The following is a 13,555-nucleotide window of genomic DNA, read 5'->3' on the forward strand; positions in this document are numbered from 1 at the left end:
TATGTTAGCCTCAGTAATATGAACCCAATAGTATGCTCCAGCATGTTATGAGCTGAATAAGGTTTAACGGCCATAATAGGATTGTTTTTTGTTAACACCTGAAGAGCTAGATGGAAGGCTGCTCACCATTTCTTCTGTGGTTCAGAAGGTAAAAAAGTGATGACTTTGGACTCACTAGTTTTGAGTGCGTCTGGAGAGGAGATCTCCGGATTTGTGCTTGTGTTAAAGAGATGAACCCTGCAGCCACACAGACTGTACTATATGCCATTTTGTTTTTCCTGTTATGCCTGAAGGACGGTGTATGTTTACCTAATTTAGGACTAGTTTATACAGCACATTTTTAATAAACCAGTTGAAGACTTGAAAGGAAAGTAACTGACTACCTCTTTCAGCAGCCGAATGAGCCGATCTATGCATGTGCTCGTGATTGCGTAATAAAATTGAATTGCCCACTTTTTGACCCATTAAAAATAAATAAAATAAGTAAAACACGCTTGGTTTCTCTACATCTGTAAACGTCTGATCTATGACAGTAACGAAGAAAAAAAAAACCTGCAGTTTTTTTGGTCACCACAACAAAAAAAAAAAAAAAAAGTAATAAAAACGTATATCTACCACAAAATGGTTTCATGAAACGCATTCCCTCACTCTGCTCCATGGAGGTCTCAGAAAATAGTAACAAAATAAAAAAAAAAATTTTTTACCAATTTACAAATTATTTTTTTGCCACTTAAAAAAAAAAAATAAAGACAAAAACACAATTGTGCGCTTTTAAAGCAGTTTCAAAGAAACTGGATTTTCCTTTTCCTATTTTATAGTACATTGAATACTGTATGCCATACGGGTCCGGATGGCATACACCCACGAGTACTAAGAGAACTAAGTAATGTAATAGATAAACCATTATTTCTTATTTTTAGTGACTCTATAGCGACAGGGTCTGTTCCGCAGGACTGGCGCATAGCAAATGTGGTGCCAATATTCAAAAAGGGCTCTAAAAGTGAACCTGGAAATTATAGGCCAGCAAGTCTAACCTCTATTGTTGGTAAAATATTTGAAGGGTTTCTGAGGGATGTTATTCTGGATTATCTCAATGAGAATAACTGTTTAACTCCATATCAGCATGGGTTTATGAGAAATCGCTCCTGTCAAACCAATCTAATCAGTTTTTATGAAGAGGTAAGCTATAGACTGGACCACGGTGAGTCATTGGACGTGGTATATCTCGATTTTTCCAAAGCGTTTGATACCGTGCCGCACAAGAGGTTGGTACACAAAATGAGAATGCTTGGTCTGGGGGAAAATGTGTGTAAATGGGTTAGTAACTGGCTTAGTGATAGAAAGCAGAGGGTGGTTATAAATGGTATAGTCTCTAACTGGGTCGCTGTGACCAGTGGGGTACCGCAGGGGTCAGTATTGGGACCTGTTCTCTTCAACATATTCATTAATGATCTGGTAGAAGGTTTACACAGTAAAATATCGATATTTGCAGATGATACAAAACTATGTAAAGCAGTTAATACAAGAGAAGATAGTATTCTGCTACAGATGGATCTGGATAAGTTGGAAACTTGGGCTGAAAGGTGGCAGATGAGGTTTAACAATGATAAATGTAAGGTTATACACATGGGAAGAGGGAATCAATATCACCATTACACACTGAACGGGAAACCACTGGGTAAATCTGACAGGGAGAAGGACTTGGGGATCCTAGTTAATGATAAACTTACTTGGAGCAGCCAGTGCCAGGCAGCAGCTGCCAAGGCAAACAGGATCATGGGGTGCATTAAAAGAGGTCTGGATACACATGATGAGAGCATTATACTGCCTCTGTACAAATCCCTAGTTAGACCGCACATGGAGTACTGTGTCCAGTTTTGGGCACCGGTGCTCAGGAAGGATATAATGGAACTAGAGAGAGTACAAAGGAGGGCAACAAAATTAATAAAGGGGATGGGAGAACTACAATACCCAGATAGATTAGCGAAATTAGGATTATTTAGTCTAGAAAAAAGACGACTGAGGGGCGATCTAATAACCATGTATAAGTATATAAGGGGACAATACAAATATCTCGCTGAGGATCTGTTTATACCAAGGAAGGTGACGGGCACAAGGGGGCATTCTTTGCGTCTGGAGGAGAGAAGGTTTTTCCACCAACATAGAAGAGGATTCTTTACTGTTAGGGCAGTGAGAATCTGGAATTGCTTGCCTGAGGAGGTGGTGATGGCGAACTCAGTCGAGGGGTTCAAGAGAGGCCTGGATGTCTTCCTGGAGCAGAACAATATTGTATCATACAATTATTAGGTTCTGTAGAAGGACGTAGATCTGGGGATTTATTATGATGGAATATAGGCTGAACTGGATGGACAAATGTCTTTTTTTCGGCCTTACTAACTATGTTACTATGTTACTATGAATAGGAACATGAATAGTACTATTCAAAACTGCAAAATATATATACAGTGGGGCAAAAAAGTATTTAGTCAGTCAGCAATAGTGCAAGTTCCACCACTTAAAAAGATGAGAGGCGTCTGTAATTTACATCATAGGTAGACCTCAACTATGGGAGACAAACTGAGAAAAAAAAAATCCAGAAAATCACATTGTCTGTTTTTTTATCATTTTATTTGCATATTATGGTGGAAAATAAGTATTTGGTCAGAAACAAACAATCAAGATTTCTGGCTCTCACAGACCTGTAACTTCTTCTTTAAGAGTCTCCTCTTTCCTCCACTCATTACCTGTAGTAATGGCACCTGTTTAAACTTGTTATCAGTATAAAAAGACACATGTGCACACCCTCAAACAGTCTGACTCCAAACTCCACTATGTTGAAGACCAAAGAGCTGTCAAAGGACACCAGAAACAAAATTGTAGCCCTGCACCAGGCTGGGAAGACTGAATCTGCAATAGTCAACCAGCTTGGAGTGAAGAAATCAACAGTGGGAGCAATAATTAGAAAATGGAAGACATACAAGACCACTGATAATCTCCCTCGATCTGGGGCTCCACGCAAAATCCCACCCCGTGGGGTCAGAATGATCACAAGAACGGTGAGCAAAAATCCCAGAACCACGCGGGGGGACCTAGTGAATGAACTGCAGAGAGCTGGGACCAATGTAACAAGGCCTACCATAAGTAACACACTACGCCACCATGGACTCAGATCCTGCAGTGCCAGACGTGTCCCACTGCTTAAGCCAGTACATGTCCGGGCCCGTCTGAAGTTTGCTAGAGAGCATTTGGATGATCCAGAGGAGTTTTGGGAGAATGTCCTATGGTCTGATGAAACCAAACTGGAACTGTTTGGTAGAAACACAACTTGTCGTGTTTGGAGGAAAAAGAATACTGAGTTGCATCCATCAAACACCATACCTACTGTAAAGCATGGTGGTGGAAACATCATGCTTTGGGGCTGTTTCTCTGCAAAGGGGCCAGGACGACTGATCCGGGTACATGAAAGAATGAATGGGGCCATGTATCGTGAGATTTTGAGTGCAAACCTCCTTCCATCAGCAAGGGCATTGAAGATGAAACGTGGCTGGGTCTTTCAACATGACAATGATCCAAAGCACACCGCCAGGGCAACGAAGGAGTGGCTTCGTAAGAAGCATTTCAAGGTCCTGGAGTGGCCTAGCCAGTCTCCAGATCTCAACCCTATAGAAAACCTTTGGAGGGAGTTGAAAGTCCGTGTTGCCAAGCGAAAAGCCAAAAACATCACTGCTCTAGAGGAGATCTGCATGGAGGAATGGGCCAACATACCAACAACAGTGTGTGGCAACCTTGTGAAGACTTACAGAAAACGTTTGACCTCTGTCATTGCCAACAAAGGATATATTACAAAGTATTGAGATGAAATTTTGTTTCTGACCAAATACTTATTTTCCACCATAATATGCAAATAAAATGTTAAAAAAACAGACAATGTGATTTTCTGGATTTTTTTTTCTCAGTTTGTCTCCCATAGTTGAGGTCTACCTATGATGTAAATTACAGACGCCTCTCATCTTTTTAAGTGGTGGAACTTGCACTATTGCTGACTGACTAAATACTGTTTTGCCCCACTGTGTATGTATATATATATATATGTGTGTGTGTGTGTGTGTGTGTGTGTGTGTGTGTGTGTGTGTGTGTGTGTGTGTGTGTGTGTATATATATATATATATATACACACACATACACACACACATACATATATATATACACATACACAATATATATATGTATATATATATAATTGTCTAAGGGTTTTTCCGTCTGTCTGTCTGTCCTGGAAATCCCGGCTCTCTGATTGGTCGAGGCCGCCAGGCCTCGACCAATCAGCAACGGGCACAGCGACGATGATGTCATAATGGTTGCCATGGCGACGATGATGTCATAAAGGTTGCCTCGACCAATCAGCGACGGGCACAGTCTGCCGCGAATTCTGGAATCATCATTGTCCATATATTACGGGGACATGCATATTCTAGAATACCCGAATACACACACACACACACACACACACACACGCATATATATACACACACACACACAATAAAATCCCACATCCTAGATATCACTGAATGAAGTGTTCCAGTTCTTTATTTATTACATAGTGGAATGTGTGGAGAACAATAAAACCTAAAAATTATCAACGTAAGTCACAATTAATATCCCACGGAGGTCTTGAGTTGGAATGATGCTCAAAATCAAAGTGGAAAATTAAGTTACAGGCTGATCAAACTTCAATGCAAATTCCTCAAGACAAGGAAATCATGCTCAGTAGTGTGTGGCCTCCACGTGCCTGTATGACCTCCCTACAACGCCTGGGCATGCTCCTGATGAGGCGGCGGATGATCTCCTGAGGGATCTCCTCCCTCCCAGACCTGGACTAAAGCATCCGCCAACTCCTGGACAGTCTGTGATGCAACGTGACGTTGGTGGATGGTGAGAGACATGATGTCCCAGATGTGTTCAATCATATTCAGGTCTGGGGAACAGGAGGGCCAGTCCATAGTTTCAATGCCTTCATCTTGCAGGAACTGCTGACACACGCCAGCCACATGAGGTCTGGCATTGTCCTGCATTAGGAGGAACCCAGGGCCAACCGCACCATTATATGATGTCACAATGGCTCTGAGGATCTCATCTTGGTACCTAATGGCAGTCAGGTTTCCTCTGGTGAGCACATGGAGAGCTGTGCGGCCCTCCAAAGAAATGCCACTCCACACCATTACTGACCCACTGCCAAACCGGCCATGCTGAAGGATGTTGCAGGCAGCAGATCGCTTTCCACTGAGTCTCCAGACTCTGTCACGACTGTTACATGTGTTCAGTGGGAACCTGCTTTCATCTGTGAAGAGCACAAGGTGCCAGTGGTGAATTTGCCAATCCGGGTGTTCTGTGGCAAATGCTAAGCATCCTGCATGGTGTTGGGCTGTGAGCACAACCCCCATCTGTGTACGTTGGGCACTCAGACCATCCTCATGGAGTCGGTTTCTAACCGTTTGTGCAGACACATGCACATTTGTGACCTGCTGGAGGTCATTTTGCAGGGCTCTGGCAGTGCTCCTCCTGTTCCTCCTTGCACAAAGGCTGAGGTAGCGGTCCTGCTGCTGGGTTTTTGCCCTCCTACGGGCCCCCTCCACGTCTCCTAGTGTACTGGCCTGTCTTCTTGTAGTGCCTCAAGCCTCTGGACGCAAACTGACAGACACAGCAAACCTTCTTGCCACAGCTCGCATTAATGTGCCATCCTGGATGAGCTGCACTACCTGAGCCACTTGTGTGGGTTGTAGAATTCGTCTCATGCTACCACGAGTGTGAAAGCACAACCAACATTAAAAAATGACCAAAACATCAGCCAGAAAGCATTAGTACTGAGATGTGCTCTGTGGTCCCCACCTGCAGAACCACTTCTTTAGGCTAGTTTCACACTAGCGTTTCCCTGATGTGCGGAGGGCTGCGGACTTCCTCCGTGAAGCCCCGCCCTCAGCCGCACCTCCGCTTGTAGCTCCGCCTACATCTGCATGCAGCCCGCATGCGGCCTGCGTACCTATATTTAACATTAGGTACGCAGGTCGTGCGGCTGTATGCGGATGGTGCCGTATGCGTCGTTTTGATGATGCGGCGACCAGCGGAGACGCAGCCACGTAGCATTTTTTTTTTCGCATCGTCAAAACGACGCATGCGGCACCATCCGCATACAGCCGCACGACCTGCGTACCGAATGTTAAATATAGGCACGCAGGCCGCATGCAAATGTAGGCGGAACTACAAGCGGAGGTGCGGCTGAGGGCGGGGCTTCACGGAGGAAGTCCGCAGCCCTCCGCACATCAGGGAAACGCTAGTGTGAAACTAGCCTTATTGAGTGTATCTTGATAATTGCCCATAATCTCCATCTGTTGTCTATTCCATTTGCACAATAGCATGTGAAATTGATTGTCAAACAGTGATGATTGATAGTTTGAAATTTTGATATTCTGTTTAAGTGTTGCCTTTATTTTTTTTATTTTTTTTTTATAGAGATAGAGAGATAGAGGAGATAGATAGATAGATAGATAGATAGATAGATAGATAGATAGATAGATAGATAGATAGAGAAAGAGAGAGATATATATATATATTCTCCACACATACACTATCTCTTGGAAGAGAGTTTTTTTCAGAATGGTCTATCTGAGCTTTCCACAACAATAGCCAATTCTCCATGTAATATATTATAGCTTTGTCTCTTACATTGGCTTTTCTTTCAATTTCTCAGTGGATGAATGAGAGTCCGAAAACTGTAATCTCCTGTCATCCTGAGGGGAGCTCGAACGGTTAGATTCGATTTCAGATATATCTGTATAACGAAACACAAAACATTTTTAAATTTGAAGATTGTAAATAACTTTTTAAAATGAAGCAAAAAATTTTAAGCAAGTCAATGAAAAAAATAAAACAATAGCCATCTTCGATTGTCAATTTTAAAGAGGTTGTCCACTACTTTTACATTGATGGCCTATCCTTAGGAAAGGTCATCAATGTCAGACACCCGTTGGTCAGCTGCTATTGGTGTCCGGAAGTACTCACCGAGCTGCTCTGTGTTCTTGTAGCTCATGCCGCAGGGTACTGCATATCCTCCTCCTATTAATTTAAATAGGAGGCAGATGTGCAGTACCAAGCAGAGCTGTGGAGTCAGTAAGCCCAATCACCAACTCCTCAATTTCATTGACCTCCGACTTCGAATCCATAGCCTTGCCTCGCTACGGAGCATGTACATAAAGTGCAGAACAGATTCATCTCCACTAAAAGCCAAGATCCTTAGATCAGGAACAGAACATACATTTATAGGACATTTCATAACTTTACCAAATTATTATGAACACACTTACAGCACAACCTGCTGAACTCCGTTTATTATATTTCAAACCATTTGAAACCAACTCCAACTTAGATAAAATGGATTCCAACTCAATGACTGACTCCACAGCCCTGGTACTAAGTGTCGACCACTACAAACAGATGGAGCAGTACTGCGGCCACCGACCCAGTTAACAGCTTATCGGCGGTGGTGCATTGACCAATCCTAAGATTTGGGCATCAATTTTAAAATAGTGGAAACCTCTAAGGGTACCGTCACACTATAACATTTCGATCGCTACGACGGTACGATTCGTGACGTTCCAGCGATATCGTTACGATATCGCTGTGTCTGACACGCAGCAGCGATCAGGGATCCTGCTGAGAATCGTACGTCGTAGCAGAGCGTTTAGAACTTTCTTTCATCGCTGGATCTCCCGCTGTCATCGCTAGATCGGTGTGTGTGACACCGATCTAGCGATGCGATCCAGCGATGCGTTCGCTTGTAACCAGGGTAAACATCGGGTAACTAAGCGCAGGACCGCGCTTAGTTACCCAATGTTTACCCTGGTTACAAGCGTTAAACTAAAAAAAAACAAACAGCACATACTTACATTCTGGTGTCCGTCAGGTCCCTTGCCGTCTGCTTCCAGCACTGTGACTGCCGGCCGTAAAGTGAAAGCAGAGCACAGCGGCTGTGCTTTCACTTTCACTTTACGGCCGGCAGTCACTGAGTGCGGGAAGCAGAGACTGCAAGGGACCTGACGGACACCAGAATGTAAGTATGTGCTGTTTGTTTTTTTTTAGTTTAACGCTTGTAACCAGGGTAAACATCGGGTAACTAAGCGCGGTCCTGCGCTTAGTTACCCGATGTTTACCCTGGTTACCCAGGGACCTCGGCATCTTGGTCGCTGGAGAGCGGTCTGTGTGACAGCTCCCCAGCGACCACACTACGATTTACCTACGATCACGGCCAGGTCATATCGCTGGTCGTGATCGTAGGTAAATCGTATAGTGTGACGGTACCCTAAGTCCACACTGGTTCTTGTTTTTTCACACTATCACTATGTTGTATTTTTTATGTAACTACAACTTGTACTTCAGAAACAAGGGTTCAGAAAAGACAAATTCAGACAGACTGTTTTTTTTATAAAAATATTGTATGGGTACAATATAAAATGTATTTTTTTTATTTTGTGATTTTTTTAAATAAAATATTTTTACTTTTTTTTATTTTTAACGTTTTTACTTAGTCCTACTATTGGACTTTCACTTTCAGAAGTCTGATCGCACCTCAAACATTGCAATGCACCAGAAGTGACAGTCTGCCCTCACACAAACTTGTTAGATCACGCACGGATCATGATCAAACAAGTTTTAGAGCCTGGTGACCCGGACGTCATCATGACATCGTGTCACCATGGCAACGATTGCCCCCCCACGATGACATTGTGGGGTCGGCAATTGGAGGGCAGAGGAGGTCCCTTCCCTCAGCCTGCCTTCCAAATGCTGTGATCTCAGCATTTAGGGGGGTTAAAGTGCTGGTAACCCCTGGCACTGAGTGACGGGTGTCAGCGGCCAGACTCAGCTGACACCCGGTGGCAATTGCTGGGATATATTGACACATTCCAGAGTTATTGCCACAAAGTGTCATGTCAGACTTGAAAAATGTTGTTTGGTCACTAAGTGGTTACGTGTTTTGGGATGCAAAACAAAAAACAAACAAAAAAAACAGAGCTCAGAAGAGAAAATGTGCTATATATACTCACCTCCAATATCGGAGTCACTGTCGTGCAAGGACGGAACATTAATGAGTGTCTGGCTGGCATCTCTCTGCACAACCAATTGCAGTTTCCCTCGAGACCTCTCAATTAGTTTCCGGGCATCACCTAAGGACATGTTTTCTGTTACTGTACCATTTATCTGTGGCAAAGAGGGAGTGTAAAGGGTTAGAGAACGACATTACTAAACAATTATATTCCATTAACACTTAGTGCTTTTTAATTAAGATGCAATACTAATCATGTTTATTTACTATGAAACTGTAAAAATGAATAAAAAAAAAAGCAATAGAAATTGCATGTTACCTAAAAGAGGTTTTCCTTTGTTGGAAAACTTTCTGCCATAGACAGAAACTGAATAATACTAACCCTCCTCGGGTTCGGCGCTGGCTCTCCAACGCTGTCCCAGTCTTTGTTAGGCTGCAGCAATAGACGACACAAGCACCCGAGTTCAGTGGTTGGCTGCAGCGCTGTCAACAAGACATCACTACTGCATCCAAACAACAAAAACAGGGGCATCAATGGAGAGCCCACACTGGACCTGGGAAGGGCGAGTTATACTCAAGTTTGTTTACTTTTTCTAACTATTTCAGCATACTATAGAAAGTTTTCTAACAGAGGACAACTATTAATCCCAAGGTTATTGCAATCTATAGTGAACAATAGTATTTATTGTGTAGCCTTATCAAACTGTTATTCTGCATTAGAACATACCTCTGACAACATGCTGTTCCAGTCACATGACTGCTGCAGCCAATCACAGTACTCAGCGGTCAAATGACGAAAGAATGACATGTCATCGCGCTCAGGGGTCAACAGGTAAGAATGTTCGAATTTACTATTTTTAAACACATCGGATCATTGCATTTGATTTCGGGGCCACACAACTCAACTCATTTTGCAGTTTTCCATTACATAGCTTTTGCCACAAGCACCACATTACCAGACTCAATAGGTGGTTTTACATATCAATTCCTTTGCGACATGCACCATACATGTACTGCCCAGGTCATGTCTCCCCTTTGATGTGGGCTCCAGCGCTCCCAGCACATATCAGCTGTTTTGAACAGCTGACATGTGCCTCTAACAGCCGCGGGTGGAATCACAATCCCCCCACAGCTGTTAACCCATTAAATGCTGCTGTCAATCTCTGACAGCAGTATTTAATGTGATCGTGCAGGAAGCACGTCACTAATCCCGCCTATGGTTATCGTTGCCGGACGGCTATAAGCGCCGCCCAGTGGTCAGCACTCATAGCAAGTGAGCATTTATGCTACGCACAGGAGATCTGATCATCGCATCTTGTATAGCAGAGGTGATCAGACAACTGTAGCTTCTAGTCTCCCATGAAGACCATTGAAGCATGCAAAAAGTAAGAAAAAGTGTTTTTAAAAATATTAAATAGAAAAAAAATATAAAAGTTCAAATCACCTCCCCATTCAAAAACAAAACAAAAAAAAAAATAATAATGTATCGCTGCTTTCAGGATCGCCCGATCTATCAAGCTATAAAAAGAATTAATCCGATTGGTAAACGGAGTAGTGAAATAAAGTCAAAATACCATAATTAAATTTTTTTGGTTGCTGCATCAAGGCATTAAAATGCAATAATGGGTGATCAAAAGATTGTAACCACACCAAAATGGTATCAATAAAAATGTCAGCTCGGCGCGCAAAAAAAATAAACTCTCACCCGGCCCCAGATCACTAAAAATGGAGACTCTACGGGTCTTGGAAACTTTGGAATTTCTTTTTCACCGTTTAAATAAAAAAACCAACCTATACATGTTTGGTATCTACAAACTTGTAATGACCTGGAAAATCATAATGGCAGGTCAGTTTTAGCATTTGGTGAACATGGTAAAAAAAAAAAAAAAAAATCCAAAACACCGTTGTGGAGTTGCACTTTTTTGTAATTTCACCGCACTTGGAATTTTTTTCTCGTTTTCTAGTACAAGACATGGTAAAACCAATGGTGTCGTTCAAAAGTACAACTCGTCCCATAAAAAAAAAAAAAAAAAGCCCTCAAATGGCCATATTGACTGAAAAAAAAAAAAAAAAGATAAAGCTCTGGGAAGAAGGGGAACGAAAAAAAAAAGAAATGCAAGAACAAAAAAGGGCTGCGGCTTGAACTAGTTAAAGGTGTTTTGTGCCCCAGGGAAAACTTTCTTCAAGCAGTGCAACTTGCTGAGTTCTAGCAGTGTCTAATATATACAATACTTAGGATTTGGCTCTATAGCCAGCTTCAGTGGTCATTATTGACCGCAAATTCAAAATGTGCCAACTTTCAGTTCCCAATAAAACATTTATACCTGTGGTCACGCGATAACCAGTCCAACAGAGCCAAATGCTACCAGTGTGTGCAGTATACTTTGTTAGTATTCGGCAAGCTGCACTGCTTGCTTACAGTTTACCTGGGATGGAAATCCTATAAAACCATACTACCCACTAGCAATGTATTTTATGCTGCATAAAAATTCATTTCACCCAAGTCAACGGGTGATCGACAGCCTGATTATACGGCTCATTCACTTATCTTGCAGTGTAAATGCCCCTTCTTATGTACTTATGCATGAGTCATAGGTGGTTTTACAGCTTAGACAGCCATCAGTGAACTATAGTTATTCCTCCAAACATGGGCAGCTGTGACAACTATGAGAGCGCACATAGACGTTCATTGAGGGTACTGTATATGGGCACTATCCGTAAACCAGAGAGCTAAAAAGAATAAAACTATTCACCTTAAGAACAATGTCTCCTTCGTGTAAGTTGCCATCTCTCATTGCCAATCCAATATCTGTCATCTCTTTAATAAATATTTGGCTACCCAGTCGTAATCCATACTCTGTGATAAATAAAAGACATAACAGGATAAATATTTCTTAGTAAAATTAACACTGATAATACCCGTCAGGTGTAGACCTAAAACATGAAAAGAACCCAAGAGTGTGCGCCAACACGACAAAGGTGATTCACGAATGCGCCACCTTCACATATATTATATTAGTACAGTAGTTCACAATCTCCAACTAACTATTGGTGGATAGTAGTGTGAGCACTATATCTATATATCTATATATCTATATCTACATATATATATCTTTATCTATATATATCTATATATATATATATATATATCTACATATATCTATATATATATATATATATATCTACATATATCTATATATATATATATATATATATATATATATATATATATATATATATATATATATATATATATATATATATATATATATACACACACACATTATATATATATATTTAGTGTGTGTGTGTGTGTGTGTGTGTGTGTGTGTGTGTGTGTGTGTGTGTGTGTGTGTGTGTGTGTGTGTGTATATATATATATAGTAGTATAGTAGGAATCAGCCTATTCACGGGCTCAGCATCCAGTGTGAAAACAGTTACATTACAAAATATTTTAAGTAGATACTTGGAATGGACTATACCACCCAGACAATTTAAAATCAAGTTTTAGAAGAAAAATATTTTGTTGAAAAAATAGGTACGGTAGTTTTTTTTTTTACCATACATTTGTCTAATGTTAATGTAGGTCATATGGATACAAGAAACTGATACATGCACAGAAGTCAAGGCATCTTCTATGGAACGTTATATACATGTTATTCATTGTAGAACAAGCACAAAGCTGTCACAATTTTAAAATCGATGGAAAAAATTCCTGTTGGAAGTTGTAGTTTACCAATAATTGTATCAAAATAATAGAAATATGGGGTAACTCCAGACCCAAACTTAAACTGTCTACGTTGCAGGGTCAGAAACGGGGTGGAGGGGCGGCGTTGCCAGACTTTTATCTTTATTACCTGGCCGGTCAGGCTAAAGCCCTTAATAAATGGATGCCTGATAGGTCACCTCCCAACTCCGAGAATCATCTATTTCATTCGGCCCAAATTGATTGCCCACTAAACTTTCTAGAGATGGAGAGAACTAACGTCCCACGCTTGCTGCCTTTGCTCCGTTTGGCGCACTCAGTTTGGAAGCAGATTAAAAAAACTATTAAATTCACAGCTATTATAGCGGAGATGCCTCTATGGAACAATGGTTACTTTCCAGCACTATCCAACCACCCGTCCGCTGATTTTTGGGTGACACATGGTGTCTCCTCAATAGGTGATCTATATAACGAGGGAATCTTTATGTCTTTTGAGCAATTACAAACGAAACATAGTATACCAAGGTCCCAATTTTTTCGATATCTTCAATTGATTCTTTACTGTTAGGGCAGTGAGAATCTGGAATTGCTTGCCTGAGGAGGTGGTGATGGCGAACTCAGTCGAGGGGTTCAAGAGAGGCCTGGATGTCTTCCTGGAGCAGAACAATATTGTATCATACAATTATTAGGTTCTGTAGAAGGACGTAGATCTGGGTATTTATTATGATGGAATATAGGCTGAACTGGATGGACAA

The 13,555-nt window shown here is 41.5% G+C and overlaps 1 protein-coding gene across 3 annotated transcripts in view; it reads right to left on the reverse strand.

Moving 5' to 3' along the window:
* Window positions 1-13,555, reverse strand: part of TJP2 (tight junction protein 2) — a 180,351-nt gene that overhangs the window by 48,856 nt on the left and 117,940 nt on the right. For all 3 annotated transcript variants that reach the window (XM_069763654.1, XM_069763665.1, XM_069763643.1), the window contains 3 exons: window positions 11,848-11,951; window positions 9,096-9,249; window positions 6,721-6,826 (listed from right to left, as the gene is read on the reverse strand). In XM_069763654.1, the coding sequence (XP_069619755.1) occupies window positions 6,721-6,826; window positions 9,096-9,249; window positions 11,848-11,951 (364 nt within the window). The remainder of the gene's footprint in view (window positions 1-6,720; window positions 6,827-9,095; window positions 9,250-11,847; window positions 11,952-13,555) is intronic.

The sequence above is a fragment of the Ranitomeya imitator genome, chromosome 1 (genome assembly GCF_032444005.1).
Source record: "Ranitomeya imitator isolate aRanImi1 chromosome 1, aRanImi1.pri, whole genome shotgun sequence".
NCBI lineage: Eukaryota > Metazoa > Chordata > Amphibia > Anura > Dendrobatidae > Ranitomeya > Ranitomeya imitator.